At 44.1% G+C, this 22,485-nt stretch overlaps 1 protein-coding gene across 2 annotated transcripts in view; it reads right to left on the reverse strand.

Annotated features, from left to right (window-relative positions):
• The window catches only part of GALNT13 (polypeptide N-acetylgalactosaminyltransferase 13), a 96,145-nt gene that overhangs the window by 63,035 nt on the left and 10,625 nt on the right, over positions 1–22,485 (reverse strand). For both annotated transcript variants that reach the window (XM_071746331.1, XM_071746330.1), the window contains exons 2-3: positions 21,880–21,971; positions 20,371–20,619 (exon numbers count right to left, since the gene is read on the reverse strand). In XM_071746331.1, the coding sequence (XP_071602432.1) occupies positions 20,371–20,512 (142 nt within the window). In that variant the 5' untranslated portion in view covers positions 20,513–20,619; positions 21,880–21,971. The remainder of the gene's footprint in view (positions 1–20,370; positions 20,620–21,879; positions 21,972–22,485) is intronic.

The following is a 22,485-nucleotide window of genomic DNA, read 5'->3' on the forward strand; positions in this document are numbered from 1 at the left end:
GAGCAGCTCTGGAGCAGTGATGCTGCCTGCTCCCAGCCTGGATGCAGAGGGAAGGACAGGATGGGATGGATACCTCACCCACCTCACCAAAAATACCTAAACATGAGCAAGAACCCAGGGCAGATGGATCACTGGGATCACCTTCAGATCACTCTGAGGGCAATCCCTGCCTCTGGAAGTGCTAAGCAAGGAGGCTGGGGATGGACCTGATGGGCATCTTGGGGTACAGCTCAGCAAGGGACTTCCTTCCTTTCCTTCCTTCCCTTCTTTTCCTTCCTTCCCTTCTTTTCCTTCCTTCCCTTCTTTTCCTTCCTTCCCTTCCTTTCCTTCCTTCCCTTCCTTTCCTTCCTTCCCTTCCTTTCCTTCCTTCCTTCCTTCCTTCCTTCCTTCCTTCCTTCCTTCCTTCCTTCCTTCCTTCCTTCCTTCCTTCCTTCCTTCCTTCCTTCCTTCCTTCCTTCCTTCCTTCCTTCCTTCCTTCCTTCCTTCCTTCCTTCCTTCCTTCCTTCCTTCCTTCCTTCCTTCCTTCCTTCCTTCCCTTTCCTCATTCTTTCCTTTCTTTCCTTCCTTCCCTTCCTTTCCTTTTCTCCTTCCTTTTCTTTCTTTCCTTTCCTCCTTCCTTTCCTTTCTTTCCTTCCTTCCCTTCCTTTCTTTCCTTCTCTTTCTTTCTTTCCTTCCTTCCTTTCTTTCCTTCCTTCCTTCCTTTCCATCCTTTCTTTCCTTCCTTCCTTCCTTTCCATCCTTTCTTTCCTTTCTTTCTTTCCTCCCTTCCTTTCTTTCCTTCCTTTCTTTCCTTCCTCCCTTTCCTTCCTCCCTTTCTTTCTTTCCTTCCTCCCTTCCTTTCTTCCTTTCCTTCCTTTCTTCCTTTCCTTCCTTTTCTTCCTTCCTTCCTTTCCTGGGCTCCTTCCCCTGCCCACCATGGGCACCACACCACAGATGCTCTTCACAGAATTATTTTACACAGCCCCAAAGGGCCACTGCCCCTGTCCCCTGTCCCCTGTCCCTGCTGCCTGCAGCCCTACCCAGCAGCACAGAGCTCAGCTCAGGGTGTAGCCAAGTCCTGGTTCTTGCTCAGCACCACTACTGGGAGATTTATTTTTAAAAAAATCACCATTACAAGCAAAACCAAAGCAGAATAAAAAATGCAACATTAACACTGAGAGCCAAAGCAGCCTCTGCAAAGCAAAATGAAGCAGAAAGTACCTGAATGGAATGAAGGGGAGAGCCATGGCATTTATTCTCCTTTTTCAAACCTTCCCTGACCCCCTGAGCTGGCATTCTGGTATCTGCAAGTGCCTTAGGAAGTCAAACCACTGCTGACATGAGGTCTTTCTGGCTCAGCATTTTGTCTGCTTTGATTAACACGTTTCCTTTTCCCACATTCACGAAAAAGGCACCATTTAATAGCTGCCTGGATTTATTTACACATACCTTCAGTACATCACTTATTCAAGATTCCTCCTTCTTGTTGCTCTGGGTTTTCTTCCTGCAGGGCAGAACACCTCAAGGCTTTCAGCCTCTCATGCTCCACTTAAAGGAGGCAAAAGTCTGGACAGAAAAACATTTCTTCCCTTTCATCTCTGCTTTTCAGAAAAGTTTTGGAAATAACTGGGGCCACCACCTGCCCACCTGGTGCTGATAACACCATCCTCCTCCATCCTTACCCCTGCCACTGGAAATCCTGACACCTCCAATCCAGGCATCAGCAGGAAGGAGCTGAGGATTCCCAAACAGAGTGTATCCCAGGCCAAGCCCTTTGGGCTAGCCCAGGTGATGTTATTTCACTGTAAGAAAAAAGGGAAGGGTTTTTCCCTGAAGAGCCACTGCCTGGTGAAAAAAAAACTTAAGTTACTCGTTTAAGAAATTTTCTTTTTCTTTGGAAAAGTCATAGTCTGTGCTAGCAATGAATAAATCCATTTGAAGATGGGGAAATACAGTGCTTTGCTAGGTGTAATGGAAATCAAGTGCAAAACCAAATTTTTCTTTGTGCAAAAGCATCATAGCTCAATTTCCCTCAAAAGAAAAGCTACTGAAGAGTTTGACATCAACCAGAAAAAATCCCTGTCTAGGCCTGTTGACCCAAGTCATGGTGTCTGCTGGGCAGAAAATCTTTTTATGAGAAGGTTAAACCTCCTGCCTTGGGAGGGCTGTGGTAACTCCTCTGCTGTTGTGTCCCAAATCCCTGCAGCTCAGGAGGAAGGGAGGATTTTCACTTCCCCAGGCAGCCCCTCACCCAGCTCCTGGAACTGACACCTCTGCCAGCCTGCACCCAGCTTGTCCTGTTCTAACTGAGAAAACTTAAGGAAAAAAATAAAGAACACACCAAAACCCACCCCTAGAGCCAGGCTGTGCTTTGTGCAAATGATCCAGGAGTCTAATTAGTCACTTCCCAGCAAGAGGTGTTGTGAGGATGCACCAGGAGCTGTAAGCAGGAAGGGGAACACAGCAGAGCCGGATGCTGCAAACAACCTGGAACAAAATTATCTCATTTCTAATTAAAGGCAAGGAGAAACGAGGGTAGATTCATAGCTGTGCGTTCTAATTTTAGCACGGCTTATTATTCAGAAATATGGAAAAAAGAATGTAAAGACTGTAAGAGGATAGAGGTAGAGGATTTCTAACCAGCTCCTGAAGCAGCCCCAGTGGCTGTGCTGATGCCTCCTGAGGAGCTGCCCCAGGCAAAACACCACCGGCAGCTCCCAGTCCCAAATTAATGAGGAGGCTGAGGGCCAGGCTGATAGGAAATCCCATCTCATTGGCCTCGAATGACAACAGGAGGACCCTTAGTGTAACGGGTGCTTTTTTAAACTCACCAGAACTAAATTCTGCAGGTTTCATCCTTTGCATCAAATTTTCGACACTACCTTTCAGGCCACACGCATCCATCTTAATCCTGTTAGAAAAAGGTGTCTCGGGATGAAGAAAGGACCAGGTTATCCTTCTCGTGGCAGTGACACATCCCAGCACTGGCTGGCTCAATCCAGAATTTCCCCTCTCCACAGAGCAGCCCAGGGACCAGCAAAGCTCAGGCACTGCAGGCTGCAGCTTGGGGATGCAGGGGGGAAAGGAAAGAAATACATATGGGATTGCATTACCTGCCCTCTCCCTTTGCTGGCTGAGCAAAGTAGGATCAGGATGTTGCTGAGAGTCAGGGATGTTGTAATTTTAATTTAAATTAAGGCATGGGCAGTTTGTCTCCTGCCAGGGCAGCAGGAAAGGGAGCAGAGAGAAGGGAGGTTTGCATCACTCCTCTCACCTTGTTTATTCTCCTTCCTGTTGCAACCTCCAGATCTCTGAGGAGAGGCAGAAGATGACAAAGTGAGAATATTAACTATTCCACAGAATGTGAACCCAGTTCAGAAAAAAAAGAGTGTGGGGGAAAGAAGATATATTAAGAAAGAGCAAAGATTTGGAAGCTTACACAGAGGCACAAACTAATGAAGTATGGCAGAAGAGGGACAGGAAACGTGCTGTCAACAAAAACAGAATTGTAAGATGCAAAAATAGAAGCCCAGCAGTCAGAGCTGATCAGATCTCAGAAGGACTCAAAAGCAAAGAGAGTTTCCCAGTCAGGGAATTAACAGGAGTGAGCATGTGTGTGGGCAAGCAAAAAGAAAAAAAAATATTCCTACACAAAGTCAGTTTAATTATGTTTTAAACATGTGCTTCTAAAGCTCAGGAAAATCTATTTCCAGCACAGCATGAAGTCTGCAGGAAAACAGACAGCAGGCATTGAGAGGATACATAAATATGTTTATTCTTCTGAAGAGGTTTTGTGGGGGTGTGACATCTTGTGTGTGCTTCAGCAGTTTCCTAGGACTGCAACAGATGAGAAAACTGTCAGGTTTGTACAGCATTAGCTAGATTAATGGATCTGTTACCAGCATAATTATGGGAGCCCAAAGTATAGGGTCTGGAGATTAAAAGCCTTTAAACAAATTGAAACCCCTCAGCTCCACAGTTACATTAATGAGTAACTAACACACAACAAATGAGCATAATTACTCGTGTTCCCTGAAAGGAACCCATTTCAGAGCAAACATTTGCAAGGCAAGGGAAGAAGCACAGACTGAAGCTGTGATGTCCAGCAGAGTGAAACCCTGCATAAAGAGCTCTGGTTGGGTTGGGCAAGATGCTCCTGGAGGTCCCTTCCGTCCTGACATTCCATCAATTCTTCCAGCAGCACAAAGGAGCTACACAGACTTGTTTCAAAAGCTTTCAGGAATAATAATAAGGAATAGGAAAAAAAAAAAAAAAAAAAAAAAGCCAAAAAACAACCCACAAAGGTTGAAAACTAAATTAAAATTAATTTAGATAGTATTTGCTTAATCAGAAGGTTAATATTTTTCTCCTCAGGAGAACAGATAACATTTCCAGGCATTAATAAGCCTCCTCCTGCTCCTCTGTAGCTGGGAAACACTGCTCTGGGCAGCAGCACCAAAGCCTCATTGCAGGTGGTGCAGAACCAGGGAGCTGATGGGGCAGACAGAGCTCAGCTTCTTCCCTCCTTCCTTGCCCCTGTTCCCCCTGGGAGGGCTCAGGAATCCAGCACTGAACAGTCCTTGCTGCTCTCCTGCTTGTGAGCCTCTCAGCATGATCAGAAGCCAAGACTGCAGACCCACATCTCAGCCCTGGGGCTGGGGGGCTCTGCACCCCAGGAGGGTCCTTGCCATGCCATGAGGACTCCAATCCCACTTTGGGAAAAAACTGCAGAATGGGCTGTTCTGTGCCAGTCCTGTGGCACCAAGGTACCCAGAAATCACTCAGTGCTAATGCACGGGGACAGACACCACCTGAGCAGAGGTGAGCTCTGGCCCCAAATAGAATCATAGAATCATGGAATGGGCTGGGTTGGAAGGGAGCTCAGAGCTCATCAAGTCCAACCCTTGCTCCACTCCCCCCGTGGTTCCCAGCCCATGGCACTGAGTGCCACATCCAGGCTCTTTTGAAATATCTCCAGGGACACAAAGCCACACCTTGCCCTGCTCTCATCTTCCTGAGCACTTTGCTGGAGGAGAGGATGGGCAGAGGGACACAAGCTCTGACCCCAGAGCTGCCAAGGCTGCAAAAGGCTCCACAGCTCTCCTCTCCTCTGGGATGGGCAGCCTGGCTCTGGGTGATCTCCTGCTTGGTGCACAGTGACATGAACACCCAGAACACCCAGCCATGCCCACATGAGCACCCAACCATGCCCACAGCACACCAGTCTCTTTCCAGGAAGAACACTTTTCCTAACAAATTGCCCCCTTTTTTTTTTTTTTTTTTTGGTTTTTTGGGTTTTTGTTTTGTTTTGTTTTGTTGTTTTAGACTACACTACATCATCATCATTAATCCCCCAGCAATTTATCAGGTACAAGGAGCCCTTAATTGCTGAGCAGAAGGTCCATGGCTAAGGAGATCCAGCAGATGATCAGATGATCACAAGGGTCTCCAGCACATCCCCATCCATCTGTCCCCTTCCCCTGCTCCCCAGCCACCTCGGTGGGCTCAGAGCAGTGCCCACCACAGATTCCCCAGCATCCCTCTGCAAAGGTGGGATTCATGCTGGGATTTATCACTGAGGAATCCCCAGCAGCCCTTGGGCAGATCTCATGGCAGCCCCTGGGACACAGCCCAACTTTCAGCTTTGCTTTTTTCAGGAGAGCAAACGGGGTGCTGGCAGCACCACCTCCTGCTCTGCTCCTTCCCCCCTGCCCAGCTCTGGAGGTGACATGGGCACCACTTGTCCCAGCCCGCCAGGAGGCCTTGCAGAAGCTGCAGACAGAGCAAATAAGCTAAGAGAATTTTACTGATGCCATTTATACCTCTCCCATCTGCCTGATGTAAAGGCGAGCAAGTCAAAACCTCGCCTGCCCCACCACCCTGCACCAAACCTGCACAAGAGGCTCCCTGAAAAGTGCTCGTCCTGCCCCATTTCAGCTTTGGCTGAGTTTGAGAGCCCTGGGAGCAGTTCTGCATCAAGCACAGGCTGCTCCTGCACACAGGGGAACGTCCATCAATTTCACCTTCAGCCCCAGCAGAGACAGAACCCCAGAGGTGCTCGGGGGGCAGAAGGACAGAATCCTGCCCTAGCCAGACCTTACACCTGCTGCTCCTCAGGATTGTGACTTGGAATTTGGGATGGGCAGGAGCTCCCCCAGCCCATGCTGCCCCCCCCTGCCCTCCCTCGCCGTGGGCAGCTCAAGGTAAAAGACATTTCAGGATAAATTTCTGACCAGGAATTTCCAGGCTACAATTAGGACTTCCAGATGAACCTGCTGGTAGCATTTATCCACTTACACAGCTTCAAGAAGTTGTTTTAACTGCACCCCCTGTGACAATTAGGAAGGCTTTTTTCCTACTTTTTCCACATTTATGGTGCAGCAATTCTGCCTATAAAAGCAGTGGGAATCCAAAAAAACAGAGTTGGGAGCTCCAAACTGTCACCAGATGCCTGATGCTTTCCCTTGTTGCAGTCTCCTTGGTATAATAATTCACATTAGCAATTGCACTTTCATTCTGGCAGAAGGTTTTAATTATGCCTTACAATATTACAAAAAAATACAGTGTATTAACTCCTACTCCTAAAATCTCTGGTTGGTTGGGGTTTTTTTTGCTTTAACTTTACTTTAGAAATGGCCATCTCTCCATTGTTTACCAAAAGCACCTGGAAGTCTTCAGGAAGAGCAAACCCAACATTTTGGATGCTCATTATTTTCTCATCATAGCACTGATGCACTAAAAGTCAATAACCAGCCCTGGCTCAGGTGTCTGCCCAGACACACAGAAACCAGACCTTCAGATGCAGCCTCACAGAAAGGAGCAGAATTTGTGTAACAGAATCCACGGCCAAAGATTAATTATAAGATTAATTATAAGATTAATTATAAGATTAATTATAAGATTAATTATAAGATTAATTTTCTAACTGGAAGAATATACGTTCACCACACTTCCTGAATGACTCATTTTAGTCCAACTTCATTATTTTTTATTTAGCTTTTTTTACTCCTTGTGCCATCACCAAACAATACACCAAGGCCAGGTTAGTCTGGAAGTTAATTTCCAGCTGCAGCAGGACCCAGTTGTGGGGAAGCATTTCTTTCCTCTGGGGCTCTCCTCATGCCATAAAACTCAAAACAAGACCAAGAGCATTTCCTAGTGCAGCACCTGCCTTGTCTCATTTCTGGCTCACAACCCTGATCTCTTCCCCCTACACTTTTTTTTTTTTTTTTTTTTTTTTTTTTCTAAGTACACCCTCAAAGTCTGCACAAAGTCCCAAAAGAAAATGATTTCAAGCACCCCCATTAAATTAAAGATGCCATAACCAGCAGTTAAAAGGCAGCCTAAGAAAAGCCCCTTGCAGAGCCAGCAGAATGCTTTCCTCTAACACCAGCATCCTCAGGACCCCAACAAAGCACCAGGTAACAACCAAGAAAAACTATGTGCATTTTCTGTAGGAAAAAATTTATCTACAGGCTGCCTCAAGCATCCCAGCAGCTGACAACGTAGAGTAAAAAAATACTCCAACCACTCAAATAAAATAAAAATAATAAATAAATAAAAACTAAAAAGAAATTTAAAATATACCCAACCCCCAGCCAAACAAGACCTACCTCTGCTTTCTTTCTGGATGGACTCAAATGCCTCCAGCACTCCTCTTCCCCACCTCCATGGGGTGCATGGGGAAAATGAGCTGCCAGAGCTCAGCATCCCCAGCAGAGCCACCTCATTACTCATTCCTAAAGCAAAAGAACTAAGGGCTTCCTGAAATACAGCAAATATATAAATTTAAATGCTTTTGCCACAGCATATATTTCAATTTCATTGTCTTGTCATGTCATATAATAAGGATTAAAGTGCCTAACACTCAGGACTAACCAGACACCTAAATAATGAATACCATCAGACTGAGCATCCTTGAGGAAATTAAATTAAATGCTTGAGTGCAACGTTTATCAGCCATACAGATCTTTAACCTTCAAAACAGAAACAGCCCTTTGAGAAAAGCCAGCCAAAACCCTTTCCCACCCCACTTTTGCTCACTGCAGCCACTTTTACACCTCTCCTTCTAGGACACAACCTTCGTGCCTCCCCTTGGTGACCCCAGGTGACCATCAGCCCAAAGAGCCAGGTGTCCCCCCCTGCCCCATCCCACCCCTCTCCCATCAGGGAAGAACCACTGGACTCCACCACCACTCTGGTGACAAAACAACCCCCAAAGCCCACAAAAAAACACCCAGCAGCTCTTTGCCTCAAGCAGGTTACAAAGCAACCCAAGACTTGTCAGCACACTCCTACAACCACAAATCTGCCCCCAGCCCAGGGACACTGGACTCAGAGTTGTGGCTCCCAGTCAGCAGCCAAAATAAGGCAAATGGACATTTTTATCAAGTTTACAATAGGAGAATTTAATGCAGCTGAAATTTAAGATGTTCAGAGATGGAAGCAACTGCTGAACCCACTAACACTAACCCAGAAGCATCAAATTTAAACATAAGATTTCCACAGGAGCAGCAGTCAGGGGAGATTGCTGAGATATAAAGGCTAAAACAAGAGAAGTTAACGTGGTTAAGTTATCCTGAAACCATCAAAGACTGACAAGATTTTATTACAAAGGGCTCTTCTCATTAAATGGAGGAAGTCTTTCATGATTCAGGTTTTATTTGGTTTTCCAGGCATCACCATTAGACAAGGAATTTTGTTCTTGGCCTTCAGCAGATTCTGGAGAGCAGAAGGTGCAAAGCCCATGATGCTGAACCCACCAGAACCACCACACAGGATGCCAGGTGATGGAGGTCAAATGGGTTTGGCTTTTGGGTTGGTTGATTTTTTTGGTGTTTTGTTTTGGTTTTTTTGGTTGTTTTTTTTTTTTTTTTTTTTACTGTTGTTTTATGGCTCTACTGAAGTGCTGCTGGTCAGTACCCTGTGGAGCCAAGAGCCATCCCCAGGCCTGGCCCTGCAGAACACAGACCTTGGGCAGAACCCAGCTGCATCACTTCTGCTGAGTCAGCATCCCCTCTCTGGAGGTCCTGTGACCTTCAGTATAAAGAACCTGAGGGCATTACAGACTGCACAGCTGGAGAGGGCTATTTACCAGATAAAACTGTGTGACACAATAAACACCAAGCTGGCAAAGCCAAGAAGCAGCTCACAGATTCCAGGAGTTTAAGAGCACCGAGAAATTGCAATTCTGTACAGAGGAGCAATCACTGCAGCAACCTTTAAATCACAAAGAAGGGCCATCCACCATAAATAAACTGGGTTAATTTAATTCATTACTATCCTTGAGCACTCCTTGCTCTTCATAAATATTCTCAGCATTTTGTCTTCATAAATTCCTTCCTTCCCCTCAGCTCCCACGTCTGTTTACTTGGAGGAAAACCTGACCTATTTCTGGAGCTCTTTACCAACCACCTCTCCAGGAGGAGCATCCCTGGGGCAGGAGCCTGAGCCTCCCCCTCCCCAGTCACCTCCCAGTCAGCTCTGCAGCCCCCCAGCACCTCCTGAGGAGCTGCCAGATGCTCTTGCCAGAGTCCTCACAGGATGCCTGAAGGCAAAAGCCATTGCCACAGAGTTACCCCTAAATTATCCCAGGGCCACAGCACTTCTCAAGGCCAGCTGGCACACCACTGGGCAGGTATTTTATTTATTTTTATGCAAGGCAAAGACTTGGTGCACTAACTAAATGAGTTGGATCAACTGAATAAAAAGCATGATAAAATAAACCACTGAAGAAATCTAGAGAGATCCATTGCAAAGCAATCAATGATATGTATATATGTATTTATGTGTATGCATTTCCCCCCTTAGAAACCTGTGCAAATTACTGGGTGTGCTCAAAAGGACCTTTGCATCCCAAAATTCTACCCTGTACTAAGCAAGATCCTGGATTTTAAGGGGCAAATCCACCAAAAGCACACTGCATGATAATAACATGTTGCTCCTGAACAGTGCAGGAGTGTGTTTGGGCAGCAGCATCCTCTGGCATGGCCTCCACTTGACATTTCCTATAGGAAAACCTCAACAATGCCTCCTTGCTAATGAAAAAAATTAAATGGCATCCCCAGTTTAGCCAAAGACTCCAGGCAAAGAGCACCCTTCTGCCCCAGAACACCGGGTGCTAGGATTAAACTCATTAAACTCCTTTCCCTGCGTGGCAGCTCCATGGGAAGAACCTGGCTGGGGTTTGGTTTGTTTGTTTGAGCAGAATCCCAAGGACAAGTCTGACACTGGAGTGAATTTCACTCTGATTCTTCAGTCTTTATTATGCAAATTAATTCTCATTTGAGCTTGTCAGATTTGGCAATCAAGGCCCTGGAGAATGTCTGCAAGCTCAAAACTTTCATTGCAGCATACACAAACACTCCACATGACTTCTGCTGGAAAAAAAAAATCTCAGAGGATAACATTCAGAGACATAAACAATCCTGGCTCTACAATAGGCACTCGGATTGTTATTCAAGCTCCATACTGTGCTAATACTGCTGAACACATTCAAGTATTTCCTAATGATAAAACCAATTATTATTTACGGCAAGAGCCTCCCCAAAATTCTCTATCATCCTGCTTCAGGAAAAAAAAAATAAATATATATATATAGTCATAAAAATGGTGGCTTAAGCCAACATAAAACCATAAAACCCATAAAACCCCCACTTCTCTTCCCCTGCAAAACAGGAGCTGCATCTCTGCTCATCTGACTCGAGGTATCACCAATTATTATTCCAGCTGCCTGCTCTCTAATCCTGGTTTCCCCAGGCTTGCTTCTGCCTTCCTCAAACCTACACACAACCCATTCAAGGTGAAAAACAAAGTTCCAAGCAGCAGGGGAAAGATTCAAACATTTGTAGAACAATGGGAAGATTCTTTGGGATCCTGAGCTCCCATCCCCAAGGCTCAGCTCCCTCCCAGACCCCTGGGCACTGCCTGGGGACCTCTCCTGAAATCAAAGCAGCTTCATTCACAGTCCAGAATCGTGGCATCAATAATAAGGAAGGAGTTGTAACTTTTAGGCAATATCCACACTAAAAGCTCCTGCTGGGAGCAGAACAGGAGCTTTTCATGATTCCTTCAGAGTTTTCATAAAACTCCCTTCTCCCGGGGTACCGATTGTCAATAAATCTTGCAGGCAAGGAGGTCTAAATGGCACCAGGTTCTTTGCAAGAAGAAAAGCCAGCTGCCTAAAAGCATCTCCAGCAAGCCTGTGATTCCTCTGTGGAGAATTAAAAGTAAACTGAAAACCTACAAACCTCCGAGGCAGCTGGAGAGCACATCCTGCCCTTGCCAAAGGAGAGCTGCTAAAACCCTGCGTTTCTCTTCATCCTCAGAAGAATGGTTTGAAGTTTCTCAGCACACCCGAAGCTTCTTTTCCTGCCTTGTTCTACAAAGAGCTGGAACATCTTGCTATCAGAGGAGCTGCTCCTGGGAGCAGTGTCAGTGCTGCTGTGCATCCCTACACTGCCCAGGGATGCAGCCCAGGCATCCCCACTCTGCATTTCCAGTTCCCTGGCTCCCAATTAGTACTAATTGCCAAGAATCTGTATCCAGAGAGGGTGACACACTGCCCTGCCCATCCTGCACATCCAGCTACCAGCACGGTCACTTCCCTGTAAGAGTTTTCAGCTCTTTATGGGTTCCTGGTTTTGTACTACAGATTTTTTTATTATATCCACATCATTAAAACCACTAATACTGACCAGTCTATCAGGGAAAGTAAACTGTCACCATTCACATGAAAACAATTCTCCCTTTCTTCTATCGGGCATAACAATAAAAGCTGCTACTGAAGAAAAAAAAATGCTTAAATTCATTAAATATCTGCAGCCCCAGCCAGCAAGCCACCTCTGTGTCTGCACTTCATCTCTGCCTTGATAAACACACCTGGTGCTAAGATCCAGCAATGAAACAAAACTCTGAAAAGTGTAACTGGAAACACAGGAGAGCAGGGAGAGGAACTCCAAGGGATAAACTCCAGCCTGAGAAGCTGTAGCTGGTAAGGGGGGTCAGGGACAGCCCCACACCACCTGGAAAACTCTGACAAGGCTCCAGGAGGACAGCAGGAAAGTACTTGGATACCAGGGATAGTGGAGACACTGTTTTTACACTTCAGAGCAGTGTAGAGTATTCTAGAGAAAAAAATAAACAGGGCAAAACCCCCAACAATTTATCTTCCTCTCATTTAAATCTTACCTTGTTCATACCTCTAGGATACAGGATGCACCTATGTAAGCTTTTCACTCCAACAATTCCCTTCCCAAACGTCAACCAAAAAGCCAAAAGGAATAATTATAAAACTCCAAATGTATTAAGAAAAAAAATTGAAAAAATTCACATTTCAACCAATAACACAGGGACTGAGAAGTCCAAGTTTCTGGATGGCTTTAAAGTGGAGTCCCAGCACCTCCCCTAGCAGTCACCCAGCTGCTGGCAGCAAGGGACAACATCATCTCCCTTTTGTCACCACCAGGCCATTTGTCTGTCAGCTCCTACAGATGGAAAGTGCTCCTGACACCTTCCAATATTTCTGTGTTCACTGCCAAGAAGCCAGGAGTGCAGTTTGCAGCACCCACCCCCAGCTCCCCTGGTACCTGCACACAGAAACTGAAATCCCAGCTCAGCTCACAGTGACACAGGAAGGTGCTGCAGCAGGACTGGGTGAGGTACAGAAATGCTGGGACACATTTTCATACTGAAAACCCGAGTTTTTAAATTATATTGATTTATTAGAACGAGCACAGGGTTCTTTACACTTGTCAATATGTGGAAAAGTTTTCCTCACCAGCATCCCCAGGATTTTCATGTTGGTTTCTGACACTACACTTGCTCAGACAGAAAAATGCTGAAGATGAGGGAGGTAATGTGGATGTCAGGGAAGTAGAATAATGGTAATATTGTTCATTCCTACCAACCCCTGATTGACAGATATTCCTACTGTTGGGAAAGCTATCACAGACTTTACTTCATGTCAGCCACAGAGCTACCAACAATATTTCAAAACACTGCATACATCAGCATTTTTTTTTTCCCTTGCCAAATTTTTAACTCAAATTGCTCCACTGAACTCTTAAGCAGCACAGAAAAAATGGAAAAAAAATAATATTGGTAAAGCTTTCTGGTGGTACAGAGCCTCTCACTGGGCAGGAGAGAAAGAAGGAGGAGAGAGAGGGCAGAACCTTCACCTTATTTTTGGCTTCAGCAGCTTTTAGAGCTCAACCATCTGTGTAGTGCCACGTGTGATGCCACGTGTGGGGTTTGGCACCCGTGTAACAGGGGATTTACACACTGGACAAGTGCACTCTTACACCACGATTCATTTTTTAAATTTAGTTTTGTTTGGTTAAAGACCTTCAACAGCAAACCTTGAGCTAAACCCAGCCTGCACAATAATAACTGGGAAAGCAACACAGAAATGTGGAAGGTCTGGGACATCAGACTTGCAAGGGAGCTCAGAGAGCTGGCAGAACCCCACTCCCTTCCTATTCCACTTGTATGGCAAAGCACTGTGTGTGACAATCAGTGACATTTGCCATGTGTCAGGATGAGAACCTCCAATAATTTAATCAGCCAGGCTCTGGGACTGATGGACTGGGAGCAATAACCTCTGCATGGCTTGGGAACCAGCTGGGCTGCAGCAGCCAGGCCCTGCAGAGCTGGCTGGGTGCTTTTCAGCAGATCAGGAATCACTGAGAGAGACTTTCTGGGTTTGTTTGTTTTTTTTTTTAAACCCTTCTTCAAAGGAGAGCAAATGTTGGTTATTAGCTGTCAGCATTCCTGCTTGCTTCCTGCCAGAGCACATCCCTGCCACCCACAGACACCATTGCCAAAGGACTCAGACCCCAGTTGGAGACTCATTCACCAGTACCCATGCCACAACAAACCAGCCCTTCCCTCTGCCAGGACACCTTGGCAACCACTATTTTAATGTCTTGTATTTAAAATATCTCACAAAAAAAAAAAAAAAATTTAAATAATGGGGGGACATTACAGAAGAGCATCCCTACAGTAGGAAGTATCTCTCAATTCCCCCTCAGATGTGAGCCCAGCATGCTGGAAAACATGAGATTTTCTGCCTGGAGCTTGTAGAGCCAAGGCAGGGAGCCCCAGAGCTCTCAGGAAGGCAGCCTCCATTTATCCATTTATTAGCTTATTTTGTTAAGTTTGCAATCAGGAGACACTGCCTGCTCTGTTACTTTCCCCTCAAGCTTCAGAAATGGGATTTATTCTTCAACTGGGTGATGAAGCTCTGTAAATAAACTTCATGTGTTGTCACAATATCCAAATCAGCACTTTACATTTTATTTGTCAACAAATGTGTGACAAGATCCCAGTGACTGTACCCACTCAGCAATTACATCTCTCCACTGGGCTACTGGAAATATTTGCTGCCACTGTCAGTGCAGCCAGCCCGGTGCAGCCAGGAATCTGAGAGATAAACACGTTGCCATGGAAACTCCCCAAATGAATGCCTTCTTTTCTCAGCTTGGCCATAACCCCAAACTTCTATTACAGTACCCAAATGTTTTGTTCACCTGCTTTATATGATCATAACACAGACCTTCTCTCTTTAAAATAAAAAAAAAAAAAAAAAAACCACTAATATATTACAGAACCTTCCTCACACACTGTGTTTCCTTCCAGAGAGCAGATTCATAATTTCTACTGATTTTATGACTTTTGTGGCACCTGAAAACAGTGAACAACAGAGACAAAAATCTGCATGAAAGCATGAGACACCAAAATAATGCTGAAGATTTGTCACCACCCCGTGAAAAACCTAAAGCCATTACAGAGCTGCACTTAAAGCATCATCCACAGGGCACAGACAAGCACCCAGAATTACAATTTCATCTCATTACTCATGTACACTCCTTTTAATTAATCACCCTTCCTTTCACAATTACAGCTGCAATCACAGCACACGTTCCCTCCCAGTGTGTTATTTAGGGAGCAATGGTTTATTTTCCCCCATCCTCACTTCATGTTTTATACTTTTACTCTGGACAGAAAACTGCCACCACCACCTGTCTCCAAAGACACCTTTCCAGAGAGAAAACACTGAATTTAACCCTCAGATTTGAACCTGATATTAAAGACCAGAGGTTTTCCTTCCCATTCCAAATTCCTTAGCCATGAATGAAGAAAAAACACCCTGAAAAAAAAAACCCAAACCTCTCTGACCCCAGGACATGTTCTTCCTGACAAGACAAATCAAGATTCTCTCAGCATCCTCCTGGCAGGACAGGACCTGGGGATGCTGAGAGCCCCCCCTGGCCCCAGGGATGGTGCCCTGAGGGGGGGGGACAGGGTAAGGACCTGCAGGAAGGGACCAGAGACCTGCTGGGCATTCACAGTGACCTTAATTAGTGGAAAAAAATAATAAAGTCAACTTGGTGAGATGCCAGGCTGCCAAACTGCCTTGGCTTAGCAATGGTCTGGAGCTTCCTGGGGCTGCAGGAGGGGCAGCACATAGGGGAGCAGAACACAGAGGAGGGGCTATTATTATAGAGTTATTATATATATATTTATATATGTATAAATTAGATTTATTATATATATAAGAGAGTTAGTGTATATATATAATAGAGTTATCATAGATAATATTTATAATATTATATTATAAATATTATATAGAATTTATATTTTATTATGTTATTATTGTATTATTATATTATATTATATATTTTATTTTTAATTTATTTTATATTTTAAATATATATTTATTATGTTATATATTTATATTATATATTACGTATTAATATTATATGTTAATGTTATAAATTATAGTATTATATTGTTATATTATTATATTATGTAGTTATATTATATAGTTATATTATATAGTTATATTATATAGTTATATTATATAGCTATATTATATAGTTATATTATATAGTTATATTATATAGTTATATTATATAGTTATATTATATTGTTATATTATATTGTTATATTATATTGTTATATTATATTGTTATATTATATAGTTATATTATATAGTTATATTATATTGTTATATTATATTGTTATATTATATTGTTATATTATATAGTTATATAGTTATATTATATAGTTATATTATATAGTTATATTATATAGTTATATTATATTGTTATATTATATTGTTATATTATATTGTTATATTATATAGTTATATATTATTATAGAGCTATTAAGAAAGTATTTACCACCACCAAGGGAAGCAGTGATGAGAAAGCTCAAGGCATTTTCTCACTAAGAGGACCATGTCTCCAGCTTTTACACCCCCATTCCTTCTTCCTACGACCCCCTCTAACCCTGGAGCCTGGGATTTAGCAGTGTTCCAGAGGGGGTGAACATTTCCCTCCTTGTTTTGGGGATGCTCAGCTTTGGCACTGGAAGAACAGAGGGGTTGGAGAGCTCTGGCTGGAGAGTTGGGCAGGGAGAAACACGATGAAATTCAACAAGGGGAAGTGTAGAGTTTTGCATTTGGGGAAGAACAACACGATGTCCCAGTATAGGTTGGGGGCTGAGCTGCTGGAGAGCAGTGTAGGTGAAAGAGACCTGGGGGTCCTGGTAGACAAGAAGATGCCCATGAGCCAGCAATGTGCCCTTGTGGCCAAGAAGGCCAATGGCATCCTGGGGTGCATTAGAAAGGGGGTGGTTAGTAGGTCAAGAGAGGTTCTCCTCCCCCTCTATTCTGCATTGGTGAGGCCACACCTGGAGTATTGTGTCCAGTTCTGGGCCCCTCAGTTCAAGAAGGACAGGGAAGTGCTTGAAAGAGTCCAGTGCAGAGCTACTGAGATGATTAAGGGAGTGGAACATCTCCCTTGTGAGGAAAGGCTGAGGGAGCTGGGTCTCTTTAGTTTGGAGAAAAGGAGACTGAGGGGTGACCTCATCAATGTTTTCAAATATGTAAGGGGTGAGTGTCAGGGAGATGGAGTTAGGCTTTTCTCAGTGGTGACCAGTGATAGGACAAGGGGTAATGGGTGTAAATTGGAGCATAGGAGGTTCAAGTTGAATATCAGAAAGAATTTTTTTACTGTAAGGGTGACAGAGCCCTGGAACAGGCTGCCCAGGGGGGTTGTGGAGTCTCCTTCACTGGAGACATTCAAACCCCACCTGGACACGTTCCTAGGGGATGTGCTCTAGGGGGCCCTGCTCTGGCAGGGGGGGTTGGACTAGATGATCTTTCCAGGTCCCTTCCAACCCCTAGGATTCTATGATTCTATGATTCTATGATTCTATGATTCTCTGCTCCAGCCAGGGCTGTCCCTGCCTGCAGCCCCACAGCTCAGCTGCCTGCAGGAATCACTCCAAATGCAATAATTACAGCCAAAAAAAAGGCACAAAGTTCACCTCTCCCACCTCACCTCACACCATCCTGCACGAGCAGGATCCTTTCCTCCCTAATTAATGAGGAGGGTGATGGATTAAGGGCCTCCAGACACTGGACTACCTGCTCCAATTTGAATTTCCAGCAGTATATTGATCCTTGTTGTGACCTTTTTTTTTTTTTTTTTAAATATCCTTGAGGAAACTCTGTAATTATGCTGGTTTTTTATGTTTACAGATGATCTGCTTTCTCAATTAAAGGTATTCAGAGACTGACAAATACACTATTAAGAAGACAAAGGTGATGGCACCCGTGCAGGTGCTTCACAGCAGAAAAGCTTCACTTCATTTCCATCCTAATAACCCATGGCACTCCCTGGAAAGTGCTTTTAAAAGTCTGCCAGGCTGTAAACTAAGGAATTGTAAAAAAAAACAATTTTAATTACTCCACCAGAACATACATTCAGCAGCAATAAATGAAGATATTTTGCTACATTTCTATAACAACGTGAAAAATTGCTCTGGATTTTACCTCTATTTTCAAACCCACACACTGAGATGGCAACATGTAGGATTACATACAGCAAGAAGCACTCAGGACATTGGGGAAAAAAACCCCCAAAAGTCAGGTAGTTTAACTTTTCAGTGGACTGGAAGAGAAGTTTCACCCAACACCACATCCACGGGGTCTGTACAGCCCTCCCAGGCTGTGGCTGTCTCAACCCAACCCCCCCAAAGCAGATGTGAAGTTACCTTTCAATTGTAGCTAAGAAAAATGAGATTGCCTATTTACTAAAGAATGATTTCCTAAAAAAAAAAAATGGATTTTTAAAATGAGAATGCTCAGTGCTTCCTAACAGGAATTGTCATTTATGTCACCAAGCAGAGCAGAGGTGCCCATGTAGGACAGGATTTAAATCCTTCAGTATTGCCTTTTTTTTGTTCCCCTTCCCCACCTTTTAGAAAACCACTCAAAAACTTAAGGATAAAAACTCTGCTTCTTCTCATTTTGTTCTCTGAGGCAGAAGCCTTCTGGAACTTCAATCATCTCCCCAAAAAAAGACATTCAATCAATTTCCAATAAAACTGGACCAGTGTCCCCAAACAATGACATACACAATTCTGTAAGAATTATTATCATCAAATACTGCCCTGGGATCACACAGGACATTTGTTCTGTAGCAACAGGCTCAGAATTTCTTTCACCAGGCTTTAAAGTAGGAATAATGTTATTTATTCAATATCTTAGCTCTGTTTCCCAAGCTAAGAGCAAGAAGCAGCAGCTCTGCTTTCAGAATTTTTGTGCAGAAAACTTCAGCTCTTTGGAAGAGGCCCAGCATGCAGAGCTCAGCAGCCTGGATGTACAAACAAAAAAATCATTTCCAGCACTCAGATGCAACAGGGAATAAATAAAAGTCGAGTACTACATAGCATTGGGCTGTCAAAAAAAGTGTCAAAAAGGTGAATTCACTCTTGCAAGCTCCAGATATTTGCTTTTCAGTTTGAATGCTGGTGGCAGATATATGTTTATACATTCATTTATTTTTTTTAAGCTTAGATTGACTTGGAAGCTGTTAATGGTCAAATGAAATCAAGTAACCTAATATTAATTTTTTTTTTTACAAATTACCTAATCACACAGGAAAAAAAAAAAAAAAAAAAAAAAAAAAAAAAAAAAAAAGCAACCAATTAAAGGTACTTCACTAAATGTAACCAGTTTTGAGACAGTTTCACTGCATACTTCAAACACCAGCTACAGTTACTTTCCAGGAGAGGTAAAACAGGTTGTTTTATACAAGATACACCAGAACTTTGCCTAATATTTGTTTAAAAATACAGCAATTCAACTACACAGGAAAAAAACCCATGATGACAACAAGCAATGTCCTTTTTGTTTGGACAAATCACTCCTTTTTTTTTTTTTCTTATTTTTTAACATCATGTAGCTTTTTATAAGATTGGGAGGTCAAAGTGAAGCCTTCCAGATACATTTGGGGTGACAAACCCAGCAGGGGATGCTCATTTCCCATTACTGCAAAGGTACCAGCTCCACTGCCCCATGGCCTCAGAGTTCTTTCAAAAGAAGAAGAATGAAAATTATTTAAGCTGTGGACAAAACCAAGGACCAGTAGTTGAGTGTATATATATATATATGTATATATTTATGTGTTTATTAAAAGGGGACCAGCATCAGACACAATTTTGGTCTATTGTCAGCAGCAACCATTAAAAAAAACAGCTGCACTACTTGTAATTAATCTCCTTGCAATCCAATTAGGGATTCAGAGCATCTTCCCTCCATTTGCTGAGCCCAAATGCCTTCAGAACAGCTACAAGGAAACCCACCTGTATTTCATGAATTTCTATTCCCTCTTCTTGTGAGTTTCCCACAGATTCCCAGTCCCATGAGGCTGCTCTCCAGCTCATTGCAAGGACTCAGCTGGGGCTGGGCAGCATCCAGGGAATGAGGATGCTCTGGGATGGGGATGCTCCCAACCCAAAAACCTGCAGCTCCTGTCAGGGCTCAGTTCCCATCACCTCCCCTTTAAAAAACCCCAGTGCTAAAATATTTGGAGTGAGACAAGAAGCTCTACTCCAGCTGCTAAATGCCTGAGCCTCCTGTTTTCACATGGCTCAGGAAATTTCAGGGTTTTTACAAGGATTGTTTCAAGCAGGGCTGAGAGTTGAAAAGCAACCTCCCAGGTAAGCACCTCTCACAAAAGGCAGAAGACTCAGAGAGCATCGATTCTCCTGTAGGTCAAATGACTTCTGAAAATAAGAGGTTCTTAATATATTTACTTTGCTTTCCTCCTCCACATATTGGAGGCATTTTGAATTCGTTTTGCTGAAGAAAAGACAAGACTGGGGCTTTGTTAGCACAAAGGTCAAACGCTAAGAAAACTGAAACTAATTCAGAAACCACTAAAGCACTACAGAAACCAAGTACTTCAGAGCCTGCTATTTTGTCTGTTTGAATTGGGAAAATGATTTAGAAAGTAAAGAGATATATATATACAAGACCAAATACTTTTAAAAAAAATCATCTGTGACCTTCAAAGACATCTTGGACGTGGCACTTACCCCTCAGAGCAGGCAGCAGAGACCTCTCTTTCTTGTCATCACATTTATTACATTCACTGAAGTAGAGGAGTAAGAAGACATCCACCAGCACCCACATGAGAGAAGTGGCCAGAACCACCTTGCAGTAAACAAATCTCCTCATTGCTTGACCCGGGTTCCAGCTCAGAGGCTGAGGAAAGGCAGCAGCTGCTGGGATGGATCAGAATCCCACAGGGAAAACCCCACAAGGAAGCAGGGAGAAGCATCCCACTGGAAGCAGAGGGAAACACGTCTGGGTTAGACCCTGCAGCACATCCATCAGCAAGCACAGACACTCTGAAGCAAAAAAAATACAGGTACCCACTAAAAAGTGCAGTGGGGGGATGTGTCAAGTGTCAGCTTCTTCCCACATAGCTTTATTTTCTGCTTCATAGAATCACAGAATCCTAGAATGGGCTGGGTTGGAAGGGACCTCAGAGCTCATCAAGTCCAACCCTTGCTCCACTCCCCCCGTGGTTCCCAGCCCATGGCACTGAGTGCCACATCCAGGCTCTTTGGAAATATCTCCAGGGATGGAGAATCCACCCCTTCCCTGGGCAGCCCATTCCAATGCCTGAGCACCCTCTCCAGAAAGAAATTCTTTCTAATGTCCAACCTAAACCTCCCCTGGCACAACTTGAGACCTCTTGTGCCCTCTTGTCTTGCTGAGAGTTGCCTGGGAAAAGAGCCCAACCCCCCCCTGGCTCCAACCTCCTTTCAGGGAGTTGGAGAGAGTGATGAGGTCTCCCCTGAGCCTCCTCTTCTCCAGCCTCAACACCCCCAGCTCCCTTAGCCTCTCCTCATAGGACTTGTGCTGGATCCCTTCCCCAGCCCAGTTGCCTCCTTTGGACCTGCTCCAGCACCTCAATCTCCTTCCTGAGCTGAGGGGCCCAGAACTGGACACAGGACTCAAGCTGTGGCCTCCCCAGGGCTGAGCACAGGGGCAGAATCCCTTCCCTGGACCTGCTGGCCACGCTGTTCCTGAGCCAGCCCAGGATGCCATTGGCCTTCTTGGCCACCTGGGCAGGTTTCCCACCATCCCTCTGTGAACAACAACCATTCTGACCTGCAGACCCCATGGACAGACCACACAACTTCCCTTCCTTTACAAACAGAGGGAATATTTATAACACCCTGTAACAGACATTCACCAACACTCCCCAAAAGGCCCAGAGAGCAGTGCTGAGAGTTCCACCCCATCCTCATCAGCCCAGTGAACACCAGAGATGCTAACAGGCAGAAATCTGAAATGTTCATTACCCTCAAATAACCTCTCTGTAATGCCAAATATGGCCTCTGACCACTAAAAAGAAATTATTAATATTATTATTCTTGCAGGAAAGTTCTTCCCTCACCTTGCTGCCACTCACTGTCACGTCTGGGCTCCTGCCTGCAGCACTGTGGGCAACAGAAGCTCGAGATGAGACCCCCACACCCACCCCCCAAACATTCCTGGATGTTGGATGCATGTAAAGAAAACCTGGCACTTACCCTGAGGAGCTGCATCCCCCCCCAAGGCTGGGAGCTCTGCTTCAGCCATGCTCCCCAAGCTCCACTGAGCCTCTGCAGAACTTCCCAAGTGCCTGGAAAAGAGAACAAGCAGAACCCTTATTGCTTGGCTGCCTCTTCCAGAACACAAAGTTCCCTATAATTTAGAAAAAAAAAAAAAAAAAAAAAAAAAAAAGCAGCTCTCATAAGTGTTCTTGACATTTTATCCGACCCACATTAATTAGAGGTAAATTTATACATAACGCTTCTCTATTTTAGTTCTGGGGAAAAAAAAAGAAAAAAAAAAAAAAAAGAGATGGCATGATTCTAATACAGTTTTTCAAATTATTCTGGAAGTGCTGTTTTACTGTGTTACCAGTTTTCAATCTGTCTTAACTATAAACACAGCCAGCAGCTCTTTTCCTTGCTAAGGGATCCCAGGCAGCTGATGGAACGTTGCAGGGAGATGGGTTTCAGGTGAGCACAATCCATTTTCATGCCAGTCACCAGGAACAGGTCAATTACAGGGAGAAACTGACAAAGAAATAACAAGTTACCAGAGATCTCTATTAGGAAAAAAAAAAAAAAAAAAAAAAAAAAAAAGGAGAA

Source organism: Heliangelus exortis, chromosome 6, assembly GCF_036169615.1.
Source record: "Heliangelus exortis chromosome 6, bHelExo1.hap1, whole genome shotgun sequence".
Classification (NCBI taxonomy): domain Eukaryota; kingdom Metazoa; phylum Chordata; class Aves; order Apodiformes; family Trochilidae; genus Heliangelus; species Heliangelus exortis.